The sequence below is a fragment of the Numenius arquata genome, chromosome 17 (genome assembly GCF_964106895.1).
Source record: "Numenius arquata chromosome 17, bNumArq3.hap1.1, whole genome shotgun sequence".
In the NCBI taxonomy this organism is placed as follows: Eukaryota; Metazoa; Chordata; class Aves; order Charadriiformes; family Scolopacidae; genus Numenius; species Numenius arquata.
Window position 1 is genome coordinate 7,315,526 of NC_133592.1, and position 13,813 is coordinate 7,329,338.

Consider the following 13,813-nt stretch of genomic DNA (forward strand, 5'->3'; position numbering starts at 1 on the left):
GTTTCTCCTGTTTGCAGGAAATCCTAAAGCACTTTCACCCTGTTCATCTGAGAGACACAGAAGAGCACTATTGTGCCTGCTCTACAGATAAAGAAATGTAGGGAGGTTCAAAGACTCCCCTGAGGTTATACACATCACTGAAAGAGCCAGAAACACTACCTAATTCTTTAACCCTAATTCTTTAGCCACTCTTGCTCAGCTGTGGGCTTCACCTATGACAGTAGGCCCCAGTTAAAACTGAGCTTATAAGCAGTGTATTGAGTCATGATGCAGAGAGCTTCTCTGGTGCTATTTGCTTTAAATGTGGTATCACAAAATCAGTGGAAATTAAACCCCACTTCAGTTTGACTTGAAACTCAAATCAACTTTAGTCAATGGAATAAGGTCATTTCAGTTTAAGAAAGTCACACAGCCTCTGGTACCGCTCTCATGTTCATTTCGATTCACACCTTCAGTTATACTGGAGAAGCCTTCCCTCACATACCAGCTCTCTCCTACAGCTACACACCCAAGTGAAATATTCAGATGATGCAGCAACCTGTGCTAAACAAAGCAGCTGAGGGTGAGAGGAAAAGCAGCAAGAATTAAAGGAAGTAAGAGAACTTAGAAGGTGCCACCTAATTTCTGACCAAATAGAAATAACTGGAATAAAGTTGCCCCCAAGAGTATATAGGGTCTCCTTGCTGCAGCCTCCCATTCACCCTCCAGAAAGAAGAATAAGTGCCAAGAGACAGACCCCTCCTCGGCCAGCCCCAGGGACAGTTGACCAGAAGAAACCTCTCCAGTCCGGGTCCTCGAAGATGTAAGGCAGGATACGGGTGAGGAGCCGGCAGCAGTTCAAGACAATTTGCCTTTCCTTCTCCGTGTGGCAGCCGCTCTCTGCTCCCTGCACCAGCTTCTCCACAGCCTGAAAGAAACAAAAACAAGGCAGGTAGCATTAGCCTGGACACAAGTTAGCAAGAGTTGGGCAGGTCCATCCTGCTGGTGACGCTTTCACATGGAATTATAGGCAGTTTTTGGAGCCTGTATTCTCTGAGCTCAATGGTACAGGCACTGTTGCCGTTTGAAACACTGCAGAAATAGGGTTAATGATCTGAAACAGACCTTCTTGAATTTCTACTGTCCCACTGCAAGAGACCTCACAGGCCAGGGCTAATCCATGCAGCACATGTGTTGTGCCACGTGAGACAGCCAGCCACAGCACCAGAAGGCTCCTTCCAGCTCTGCTCTGTAACACCACACACTGCAAAGAGCAGATCAGATTAATCAGCCACATCAGGTAGACGAGACGCAGGCAGAACCAAGGCAGCAGCACTGCGCTGCGTGGTGTGAGGCGCTGGCAGGGGAAAATTGCACAGAAACACAAAGAGTCTGACAGGCCTGCATGTGCTGTTGCAATTACAGCAGGGACCTCTCCTGACTCAGGAGGTGGGAGCTAAGCTGCTGCCTGGGACTGTTAAGTGTACGGATACAGCCTCCAGCAGAGTCTGTCAAGGTCCTGCCGCAGAGGAGGGTAGTAGCCCGTGTTTCCCCCACCCACCCTGTGAACAGGACTGCTGTTCTGGGAAGAGCTTCTGGGCTGAATCTCTGCAGTCCACCCGATCACTACCAAAACAGTCACACTGGGTTTTTCAGACTAGGATGTGGGTCTTGCCAGGCAGCAACCACAGCCCCACCAGGCAGCAGCAGGAGGTTTTACCCACAGACAGAAAAACACTGCTCCTTCCCCCAGCGGCTGCACCCACTTGCTGTTACTCCCTGATCCCAAGGGGAAACAGAGGGGGAATGAAAGACAAAACATTTACCAAGGAATCACCTTGCTGCTTTTTAATTCATGAGGTCGTGTGTCCCTGCTTATTTTCATAGCAATCTGTCTGGGTCACTGACTCTGCCAGCCTGCGTCATTGCTTTAATGGGTATTTAAATGCTGTTTGTGTAGTCTCTGGCCACAAGCTACCCTATGACTGAGCTTAACAATTTTTTCAGGCACATTTATGACTCTGTATAGTCTGAGTCTCCAGCCATGGCTGCAAATGACATTTTCAGCCATGCCATTCTGCTCTCCACAAACATGCAGCACTGCTAAGTCCAGTGGCACACTGCAGCGGGCATAGGTCAGGACCCTCAGCCTGGTTAAAGCACTACAGGAGTTTGTAGGCTCCTCTGATCCTGATATCCCAAGATCTAGGGGTCCTGGATAAGCAGCCCTGCAATGACTAGGTCTCCCAACACATCTGTTTTCAATAGAGAGAACAGCCCATATTTTAAATCTTGATTTTGGGTGAAAGAGGACACAAAGAGGTTACGTGGTCAGTACAGGTCTCCTCAGCCCTTCTCGATTCCCAAGCTGCTTACTGTCAGGAGACAACACTAGAGAAGAACCATTCCATTTTTCCTCATTTTTGTATTCTTTCTCAAGTATCCACTACAGGCATCTGTCTGAGGCACAATTCCCAGTCAGATGTACCTTCAATATGATTCAGTAGGTCTCATTCACATTTTGTAGAGCAGGAAGAAAAACAGGATGGCAACAACCATTTAAAACTGGGAAAATGCCATTCCAAATGTTTCCAACACTACAAATTCAAGGCTATTCTTTGCATGGCTCAAATCAGGAGCATTATTAACACCTGCACTCTCCCAGGCTACTCTGCTGTTCCCTGAACAGTGTCAGCTGTTGCTCACCAACTTGACATTTTGGCAAACCTGGCAGGGTAGGAAACATGAGTCAGTGTCCCTTGTGCTGCACATAAGGACACGGCAACACGAGAAGCAGCATCAGGGATGTTCCAATGTCACAGCAGAAGGAAAAAAAGTCTTAAGATCTCCCTCGAACTTCATCCAGGCACTTTTACAGTGGAAAAACTCCAAATCTCTCTGGGACCTATGAGCTTGAAGACAGACTGATGCACAGTGAGGAGCAATTAGATGCAGACAGGGAATCAAGTGTTTCAGCCTTGGTACAAAGTCACCTAAGCAGGAAGCAGTTTACATAGCAAGCAAGACCCAAGAGGGCAGGATGAAAAACAGGAAGGGGACAAGAGGAAAAAGGCTCCAAAGTGAATAAATGCCATCTGTGGTCAGTGCTAAACCAAGGGAGGATGGGCTGAGAGTTACCATCAGGAGGAGAAAGGGACAAGCAAACACATCATGTGGTATGGGGAAATAGTATGGTACCTGTCTCCCTTTGGGAAGACTATTGATCCAGGGACATCCCCCTTACTAGCACAGCACCAAGGAAGAAGAGAGCACCAATCTTACCTTATAACACAAAGTCGCCAAGTTTGAAGGCGATTCCTCTCTCACTGCTCGGATCTCTGCAGCTGGTACAAGGGCAAAAACATCCTGCACTGAAGTGGCCGTGTCTGCCCAGAACTGGTCCCAGAAGGCATCATCCGTTGCCTCCACAGGCTGTGGAGAGACAAACACGGTTACAGATACAGAACTACTATTTCATGAGGTCCAAACATCAGTGAATATGCCTGGCTTGGGGATGGGAGCAGGCACAGAAGTTCAATAAAATATACTGGCACCAGTTTTGTACCTCAGCCTCTTTGTTACCAGGGCTTTGGCCGATTTGATCTCCCAAACAGAGCACTCCCTCAGCAAGGGGGTGAGCAGCAAGACATTTATGTCACCAACTCTATCAGACTGCGACTCTCTGTGTCTTTCATGGAGTCACAACATACATAGTGCCTCCTGCTTGTCTGCAGCCTAGGGCATGTATTACAAGATCTTTACTGATGTGTGTAGGCCAGGCTGCTGTCACGCACTCTGTCACCTTCAGAGCAAGCCAAGGATGCCCTGAGTATGCACTGGAATTACTTCTATTGTAACCAAAGTCTCAAGGAAGCAATCAGGGATATCTCACATTAGGGCACGAACAGACCCACGGAACTGACAGACTCACCCCAAAGCACTTATGGATGCAACAGAATTGATCTTTTTGAATCAAATATTTATGGGGAACTGGACTCAGTGCAGCTGGTCGCTGCCAAGGCTTTGTTCTTAAAAAGCACTAAGTGTGCAATTCAAAGAGGAAGATGAAAGGAAGAGACTGAGATACCAAAAAAAGCAATCCATTTCATACCTGTGGTCTAAGAAGCTCACTTCCCATGCCTGGGAACACACCTCTCCCAATCACCTCTTCTGGCTCTGCAGGAGCAGACTGTCCCCTCTTTAACCAGCACTGTTGTCCCCTTTTTACAGTGAGAGGAGAAGAAGGATTCTCCTCAAGCCCACCCTGAAACCCTAGCGCTAGGGATGCTTGTCACGAGGACAGTGTGTTTGCCAGACTGCAACTGGAAGACAGTCCTGTACAGCTGGCTGCACTGTCCCAATGTTATTTCCCCCAGCTTCTTCCTGACAGTGTGGCATCAACTTAGAAATCAAAACAACAACGCCCAGATGCCAACCTGGGCGTCAGGTTATATGTGGCTGAACAAAGCAGACTGGACCTTGTTTTGCCTTTTATGGCTTTGCAGAGCCAGAGAGCAGCACTGGCCATTCAAGGTGAAGCAGAGGCTCGGACACAGAGGGCTGGGGTGCCTCCAACCCTGCGGAAGCCTAGCGATGACCTGCCCCTCCCCAGAAGGTGAAAATACCAGCACTGTTTGCTGAACGAGAAGGCATCTTCATTACTCAACACCTCAGGCATCTAAAGCCTGGGAGCTCTGAACAATCAGGAGAGACTTAACTTTTCAGCCAGCCTAAAACTGAGCACAGCTCTTCCCATCTTTTCCAGATGGAGTTTCTGCCACACTCCACAGGTCAGAAGAGCCGTCCTCCTAAGCACCCCCAGCCCTTGGCTTGGGGTGAGGGGGGAGTCTCCTGCCCACAAAGTGCAGCAGCTCTAAAGCAAACAGCAGCTCTCCCTAACTGCAATAATCAGCACCATGGGTGGGTCTATCATGTCAGATGGGAAAGGGGCAAAAATATGAATGTGTGTTTAACTTAAACAATTCCTGCTCGCTCCCAGCTCTACTGTAGTAGGCAGAAAACTTGCCCAGCTCTATGCTGTTACTAAATGCAGCCAAGGCGTGACTCCAGCTCATTCACAGCTCTGGCACCAAGAAGTGCTTCATTTCCCGCTTTGCTATTGCCTCCTGAATTAACAGCCACAGTCTCCAAGCAGGTGATATGTCACTACCACCCAAAGGCCAAAAAGTGAGAGGGGCAGGCAGGCAGCCGGCCCCCAAACTGGTATAGCAGGTTACTGCCCTTCAGCTCTGCCTTAACGCTCCAGAGGCTGCTTATTGCTTGCCCTGGTCTTTCCAGCCATGCGATGAATCAGCCCAAGCGACTTCTTTAAAAACAAAACCAGCAAAAAATCCACACGTTTAGGCATTTTCTTAAACTCTGCTCTAGGGCTGAAACACTCTACATTTTATGACCTGGCCACCAAAGCAAGTTTCCACCAAACCCGTTTCCAAGGGAAGAGCAACTTTTTTCAAGGAGCTCAAGACTACAGCTCCTCAGAATAGATCTGTAGGAACAGTCAAGTGTTTACAGCCTGACTTTCAGCTTCCTGAGTGTGCGATGGCGCTGTGCTCTTTGTAACCTGGGCATGAAATGCTGAAACGGAAGCAAAGCCATTTTGCAAATCTCATCTCTATTAACCCTCCTCAAAAAGAGCCAAGCATTTGGAAACCTGACCTATGTAATGCACAAAACATCCTATACTTCCTACAGCCCCTTTCAAACCACGTACCACAACCGCATGTATAATTGCCACATGTACCTACTGGCTGCCTGCCACAGCCACTCCCACCAACAACAGTGAGCAGCAATTGCTGCTAATTGGAGATCATGCATAAATAATGGACTTCACTGTCATCTAGAGGGGAAAGGAGAAAACCATTTCCCTCCAGTAGACACAGATCCTTTTACCTCCCACTAGCCTGAGGCCTCCTCAGAGGTTGAACACAGCCGCTATTTTACAGATGGTAACACAACAGCTAACAGGGATTGAAGAACACAGTCTCCGACTAAGATTACACGGAGGTAGAGAAGCACAGCAGCAATTACCTGAGCTACAACATTGGATGCTGCAGCCACATTAATGTCACGGCTGCCATCTTGGCAAGCAGATGACACTAAAAAAACATTTCTTTCATTTTTTAATAGCTGCAGCAAGACAGCTCCTCACCCAACAGATGGTATCCCGTGTACAATCCTGGGACATGGATTCAGTACTGAGTCACTCACATCCCCGCAGCCCCCCTGTTTTAATTAACAGTCTGGCATCATGAAGAAACTCAATCCACATAATATTCATCTCCTTGATAGAACATTACTGGATGTTTTTAAGCTGATTGTATTCTGCACACAGCATCTCTGGGGATCTAAATATCCATTTCCTCATGCTGAGCTCACTCAACAACCTGTAGCTCACAGAGAAAGGAAATAGAGAGACCTAGAACAGTCTTGTTCACCAGCCATGAATATCTTCATTTGGAATTTTCAAAATTTAGTTACCAGCTTGGTACTGCACATCCTGCAGTAACAAATCCCATGACACCACAGCTAGCATTCACAGTGCTTTAACCAGAAGAGCTCATGAGGAGCTGAATCCTCACCAGCAATGCTGCGAGCTGGGACCATTTTGGATCCTCCAGACCAGCACAGATGTGTTCTCTCTTTGCAAGGGAGCTGCAGCACACAGGTAAGAAAGAGCCTGATGCTCCTCCAACACAGTGCAGACAACCAGCTTTGAACCAGCGGTGCAATGAGAACAAGAACTTCATCATTGCCGCAAGAATCAAGGAATTAGTAGCTCAACTCCACTTTGGAAACACAACCAGCACATCTGGAGAGCAAAGGAAGCTCCTAACCCCCCACGCACTCCGCTGCAGAGGCTGCTGAAGTTACAGAGCTAACTAAGCCAAGGTCTCCACACCAAAGGGAAGAGATGATGGTAGCACAGAGTGGTTCCCAAGAACACAGTGGGCAGAGCTGAGGTGACGCAACATCTCAGGATGGGCAAAGAGGGAGACCTCTGCTTTCAGTTCACCTGGGCAAGGTGTAAAGACCTCCTACCTGCATGCTGACCACACAAACGTGGAACCGGACCTACTGGACACCTCCAGTCTTTATTTCCCAATATATAAATGTTGGGTTTCAGGTCCTTTAAAGCACACCACATGCACACGCTGTGGGAGTCAGAAAAGAAAGACACTTGGTTTGCAAGCACCTTGCCAGTTACTCAACAGAGACTCACAGCCCTGAACAGGCAATCCCCAGGCAAACCGGATACGTCACAGGAAACAGGAAAACAGAGTGGAGCTGACCATGTCCTATAAACAGGAAAAGGTCCCAAGGCACAGCCTCCCCCCCCTCGGTCTGATGTCCTCAGCCTGATGACAGTATCACCTTCGCTTTCTCTTCCAGATACACCACCTCACAAACTCTGGCAGGGTGAGTGCTTGCACCCTCCTTCCAACCAAGAGCTCTCTGCGCTTACCCCTTTACATTGAATGCCCGTTCCCAACAATTCCTCCAACACACCCCTCCCAGAGGACTGTCCTCAAATCAATTCTGAGGTTGCTGCAAATCGACAGCACAGAATCAAGGGGGCAAGCAGCCATTAGTCTCGCTCACTGTATTCTCCTTTTGCTTCCTGCCAACTCATCAACTGAGCATCCCATCAGTCGAGGTACAGAGGCATTTAGGGCAAGGACTTTCCTTTTTCTGGGACTCAACAGCAGAGCAGGTCCCTCATCCCTCACCAGGGTTTTCAGCCAGTACTACACAAGCTCAGATAATATGTAATAGCAGCACAGGGCTCCTTTCCACCCCAAATGAGGCAGAACTGTGGGGTGTAACGACCACAGAGCCATCCATGCAGCACTTGATCGAGCTCTAGGAGATCAGGCAACCCTGCTGGGCCAGCGGGTTAGTTTGAGGTAATTCACGCACCTTTGTGGCACCTCTCTGTGAGCCCCTGTGCAAAAAGAAAGTCTGAGGACAGATTTATTCAAAATGTTAATAACTAGTAAGATTTCATCCCTGCTGCCAAGGACAGCAGCTCCACACAAGTTTCACAGCAATAGTAATGTTTTCTATAGGATTTTTGCAGTCAGCGGTGCAGAATCAAAGAGAGACTCCACATGAGTCTGCTGCCAGTTCTCTGCTCCTGCAGTGTTGCAAAGGAAACTGGAAAATGGGATTTGTGGAAGACTGGCAGGGAAAGCCTAGGACAAAAGTCACCTGGGTAAAGTGTTAGTTACAGCTTCGCTTTTAAGACAACAACTTTGGTTTTGATCAACCTGAGAGACTTGGATACTAGAATCAAGCTTGGATACTATGAGAAATAGGCTGCCAGAAACCAACCTCTCTCTAAGCACATGATGTACTTTTATCAGGCTCAAATTAACAGCCTGTTGTACTACTGCATTTGCACATCAGGGATAAAGAAAGGACTGGAGTTTGTCCCTCGTGTTTGATCCTTCCTGTCTCTTTAAAAGCAGAGGCATAGCCAGCATCAAAATCTAACAAGCTGGTTCGCAAGATCAAAGTTTCTTATCTTCCAGTCGGTTGCTTGCAGAAACTGTTTAATCGCCAACAGGCTGAGAAAAGAAAATGTGTTTCCCCAGCAGTTAAGACTCCCAGCTTCAGTTCCGTGCTCTGCCACTGGCTAGCTGTCATGCTCGCAATCTATGTTTTCCTTCACCTGTTAAATAGACAGCATTTTTATGGGCAATTTCGGAGGGCTCACGCATTCTTTATGAATGAAAGCATACCTGTTTTAGTATTAAAAGGGTGGGTCCTATCAATTTAAAGGTGTGTAGCATAATGTAATATATATGTATCATACAAAAATCCTAAAGCCCATTTCTCCATGTGTGATTATAAATATACTTCTGTAGCACAAGCTAATTCCTTCCTTCTGGTACAACTACCCTTTTTTAATCACTGAAATAATTCTGAAGTGATTTTTCTTTTTTAATACTCTTACATCTTCAGAGTTTCTCTTTAACAATTAAATACATCAATTAAGTCAATTTCATTTGTGTCCAGACTTGGTTCGACTTTCAAGTTCCGAGCTCCACATCTGCTACAAGCATTCAAGTGGTATGTTCCTTACAGACTTATTTTTCTTAAATGTTCACACAGGAACACTCATTTTTTTTAATTAATGAAAGCCTGGAGATTATAAGGAATTATTTTTAAGAAAAATTTAACTTCAGTGCCAACTCTGAACCTTCACCAGTGAGTGCTTTCTGCTCAACCACTTCCTTCCATCGGAGCCTTAGGAAACACCGCATAGTGCATTACTAAGGTCATGGTTTCATGTTACTGGTGATTTGATGAAAATCTATTTGTCCAGCTACCTAATGTCAGGCTGCAAAAAAGGAGACATGCTGCTGAGAAAGCAAAGCTTTATTTTGAGCTAATAGCTTTGAAGTGGGAATTTGAGTCCATCCACTACTGCAGCCTGGTTTTGAATCCAGGGTCTCATGGACCAGGAGCTTACGTGGAGGTTGCTGCTGTTACGAGCTCAGAAGGCCCCAGGAGAGTCCAGTCACGCATCCTGCACAAGCAAACACCAGTGCCCTTCTACAGTATGTAAATATGGGAGCGCCGACACCCCGCCCTTTTTCCACATGGCAGTTAGGCTCACCTAGACCACAAAGACGTGAAATTAATCCGGCCAAGAATGAAGCTTTTTCTCCTTCCTTTATTCGGGGCCCCAGTGAACCTTCTTCCATTACACTCATCGATAAACTGGGGGAGGGGAGCGCTCTCTTCTTGGCTGGTGATGTGAAGGATTGCCTCATACAGGATTTTCTTTGTAAACAGCAGACTGAGAGGATCCCTATACCTAACACAGGCACTGAGAAACTACGCTAAATTTTATTTTTGCCCCAATCTCACTTTATAAGCATGGTTCCCAAGTGGAGGAAGGACAGTCCAAAGCTGAAGACACTCTGAACTATTTGGCTTCCAGAAGAGACTTTGGAAGAATCCCTTCAAACATTAATTCATCCACTTCTGACTTTGCCTAGGGATGCTGTGGGATATCCACAATTGGAGGGTTTTAGGAGTATGTTCACAAAAGGCAATCCTGACAATGCAGATAAGTGATACTACTTTAGAAAGTGTAAACACCATGTCTCAAAGGCTCTTCCAGCCTTACTTTCTAGGATTCATTTCCCATTTTGAATCTTCGTTTCTTGATTTTTCGCAATTTTCTCCTATTACCCTTTACCCTTTTTGCATCTATATCCTTTTCTTCTGAATTCATTCCCCATCATTAAATGTTTTTCTGCCATCATCCCCAAGTTTTCTTAGCAGCTGTTATTCCCTCACCACCAAAGGCAGCTCAGAACAGCATTGTAGCTCAGAACAACCTGAGATGCAATTTCTCAATAGAGCAAAATCCCCCTCCTCCTTAGACAGGAGGACAAGTTTAATTTTCTGCCAGTGTGCTGCTGGGCTCCCGACTTAAAGACAAAAACTAGACTAGCTCCCAGGTCTAACATCTGTTAGACCTCTAGGCAACCACCTTCCCTATACAAAGCCCTAACTTCCTTTCACTTAACTCCTTCTGCTCTTCAGCCTGCAGAAATAAAGCAGTATTTCACAGGTCACAAATAGGAAGCTGCTTCTGCTGCAAAAAGCACACCCCAACAGCATGGTTGGCCAACAGTCCTCTCAATCTTTACTAATTATTTCGGGGGGGGAGAAAGACACAGAAAAGGGGCCAATGCCAAACCTTGTGATGATGTAAACCTGCAGCTGAATACATTAGGAGCTACGGACACCCCTTACGACAGCAGCGTCTAGGTCTGCTACCACAGGACGCTGTTTAGCAAAGCGCAAGATGTCAGGGGAGGCAAGCGCCGTGATACGGGCACGGCCCTGCCAGACCTGACGGCTGCTCCCGGGAACCAGCAGGTTCCCCCGAGGCACAGCATGGCCGGCCTTACGGCGTTACTCCTGCCCCTCCACAGATCACCAACACAGTGGATGGCACCAGCTTGCCCAGAATCCCCCCCATCATCTCCCCAACCTTAGGGCAAGGCCTCACTCGGAGGGCCTGGAGCGGAGCCAGCCATGGCTGAAGCCCCCGGCGGTGCTGTCACCTCCGCCCGGAGCTCGGCGGGTCCCCAGTAGCCTACAGCCCTGTCCCCATGCATATGGCACCCGGGCAGAACCGGGGGATAGGGGCCTGTCAGCCCTCCCCGGCTGCCCCCGACCATCCCCGGGCCCCTCACAGTCGGGGGAGGCCGCGCCTCAGGGCAGGCGGGCGGCTCCCGACATGGCGGGGCCCCCCCTCACCTCACCCACCGCCCGACATGGCGGGCCCCCCCTCCTCACCTCACCCACCGCCCGACATGGCGGGCCCCCCCTCCTCACCTCACCCACCGCCCGCCCGACATGGCGGCCCCTCACCTGTGTCTTGGTGGTGAGCTGGATCACCGCCTTCCTGAAGTTGAGCTTGGAGTCGGCGCTGCCCATGGTGGGGCCCGGCGGGGCTGCGGCCTGGCAGCCGCGGCGGGCAGGGCCGTCCCCTCACGCCGCCGATCCCGCCTCCCCTCCTCGGGCCGCCGCTGCCGCCATCCCCCGTCCCCGCGCCGGCCGCTCTCGCTGCCTCCCTCCTGTCAAACCCGGCCTCGCCGGTCCCGGCCCTCCCTCCCCTCCGCCCGCATCCCTCCCTCCGCCCACGGCTCCTCCTCCTCCGCCGCCACCTTCCCCCTGCTTCCCCCCCGCCCCAAGCTTTCCCGGCTCCGTCTGCCATCCCTGCCCCGCTTCACCCCTTCCCCTCCCTCCGTCCCCTTCTTGCCCCCCATGGCCGTGCTCCCCCTGCACCCTCTCCCCTCTCCGTGATTGCCCATGGCAGAGCACGGCTTTCCTCCTTTCACCCTCCTCCTCCAGCCCTCCCTCGCTCTCCCCTCTGGCCTAGGCTCCCTCCGCCATCTCTCCTCTTCTATGACAGCCCCCTTCTCCTCTTCTTCCCCGGCTTTTGCCTCCTCCCCACCATCAGGTCCTTCTGCCCACTCCCATCTTCCATGACAGCCCCCTTCTCCTCTTCTTCCCCGACCTTTGCCTCCTCCCCACCATCAGGTCCCTCTGCCTCCATCTTGCCCCATTCATTTCCTTCCCCCACCCGCACCTCTTGTCCCCCAAAGCCCATTTGCTCAGCTGCTCTCGGGCACAAGCCCCACGGCAGCTCCAGCTAGCCACGGTTGAGAGCCCATCATCCGGAGCCGGGATGTCCGGGAGGTACAGAGGAATGCAGGAGGAATGGCTTCTCCCTGCTCCTGGGCTGAAAGGGGCCAGGAGCGAGCAGGCTCGTTACAAGTACCTTGTAAGGAGCTCATTGCACTTGGTGGCCCATTAACCCTGATTAAATTCCACCCACCTGCAAGGAGAGTATGTTTTATAACCCCAGGGGACTGGGAATTCAGGATTTGGCCCTCACTGGACACCTCAAAGCAGCTCTTGGAGGCATTCAGCGTTGCCTTTGAAGCTATCGTCACTGCTTTCTGCACCGAGCAGCTCTATGAACTGCGAGCAGGTCTACTTGGTGTTGCCGAGTTACATTTCACATGCTCAGCTCTGCAAACCTCCTTTCTTCAGAGGAAATGAGGTAATTCTAATCGTTTTGCAAAAGAAAGCAATGTGCTGACTCCCCAGCTGGGGCAGACTGTGGGAATTCTCATTTGTTGGCATATAACCCGTACAGAAATCACCGATGTTTGATTCTATCAAGTGACAGGTCAGATCTGAGACATTCTTGTAAAACCTACAGGGAAAAAAATACTTTCACAGAATCACGCTGCCTGGCTTTTGCTGCCGAACAGCCTAGGGCTTGGCATCCAAGCACTCACTCACTCAGTATGGCTACACTACACAGAAAAGCAATAATGATGTATTCCTAGGAATAGAATACCTTTCACTGGCAATTATTTTTCACAATTAATAGAATCGTTCAGTTGGAAGAGACCTACAATGATCATCTATCCCAACTGCCTGACCATTTCAGTGCTGACCAAAAGTTAAAGCACGTTAAGGGCATCATCCAAACGCCTCTTCAACACTGACAGGCATAAGAAAGCTAAGATTTTATTTTTTTTTCCCCATTTCTATATTAAAATTGCTTAGAAAAATATCTAGGAGCCAGTCAGAGATGGCTTTCTCCCAGACACACCAAACGTGCTTGATTATCTTTGCTGAGTTATAAATGCCGGGTTAAAAGAGACTCCTCAATTCTGGTCTGCAACTGCATTAAGGCAGAAGACTTTCCAGCCAGTCGCTGAATTTTGGGAGTATGTAGATGTGTATAGAGAGATCTGTGAGGAGAGGAATCACCTATAATTTGTCTCTTATTCCCTGCTTTATTCCCCTCCTCTGCTGCTGTACAGGAGAGCAGAGTACCAGCCATCGCTTTAATCATCCAGGGGCCCTCAGCTGCCTGTCACCGCTGGATTGAACAGTTTTCTGACACAGATCCCATCTTTTCTGGATGCACAGTCTGCTGCTCTTGCGTAAACATCTCATATTGCCTTTTCTGTAGCCACTGCTGCAGGGTAATGCAATCAAGAATAAATCCAGGGAGTTCCATCACACAGAAGGCAAAAATAAAAATCATCTAAACCCACTGTCACATGAGTTAATTTGGACCTTAGAGTCTCTGGTGGATTCCAGGTCTGACAAGGACAAATAAACCCCCTTGGACCAAACCCACTTTGGACCTTGTCCTGTGAGGACAGGCTGAGACAGTTGGGATTATTCAGCCTGGTGAAGAGAAGGCTCCGGGGAGACCTTATAACCCCTTTCAGTACCTAAAGGGGCTACAGGAAAGATG

The 13,813-nt window shown here is 49.0% G+C and overlaps 1 protein-coding gene across 1 annotated transcript in view; it reads right to left on the reverse strand.

The window, feature by feature from the left end:
* Positions 1-11,463, reverse strand: part of HID1 (HID1 domain containing) — a 31,125-nt gene extending 19,662 nt beyond the window's left edge. Inside the window, exons 1-3 of the mRNA XM_074160189.1 lie at positions 11,398-11,463; positions 3,262-3,411; positions 737-907 (exon numbers count right to left, since the gene is read on the reverse strand). Coding sequence (XP_074016290.1) covers positions 737-907; positions 3,262-3,411; positions 11,398-11,463 — 387 coding nt within the window. The remainder of the gene's footprint in view (positions 1-736; positions 908-3,261; positions 3,412-11,397) is intronic.
* Positions 11,464-13,813: the final 2,350 nt, after the last annotated feature.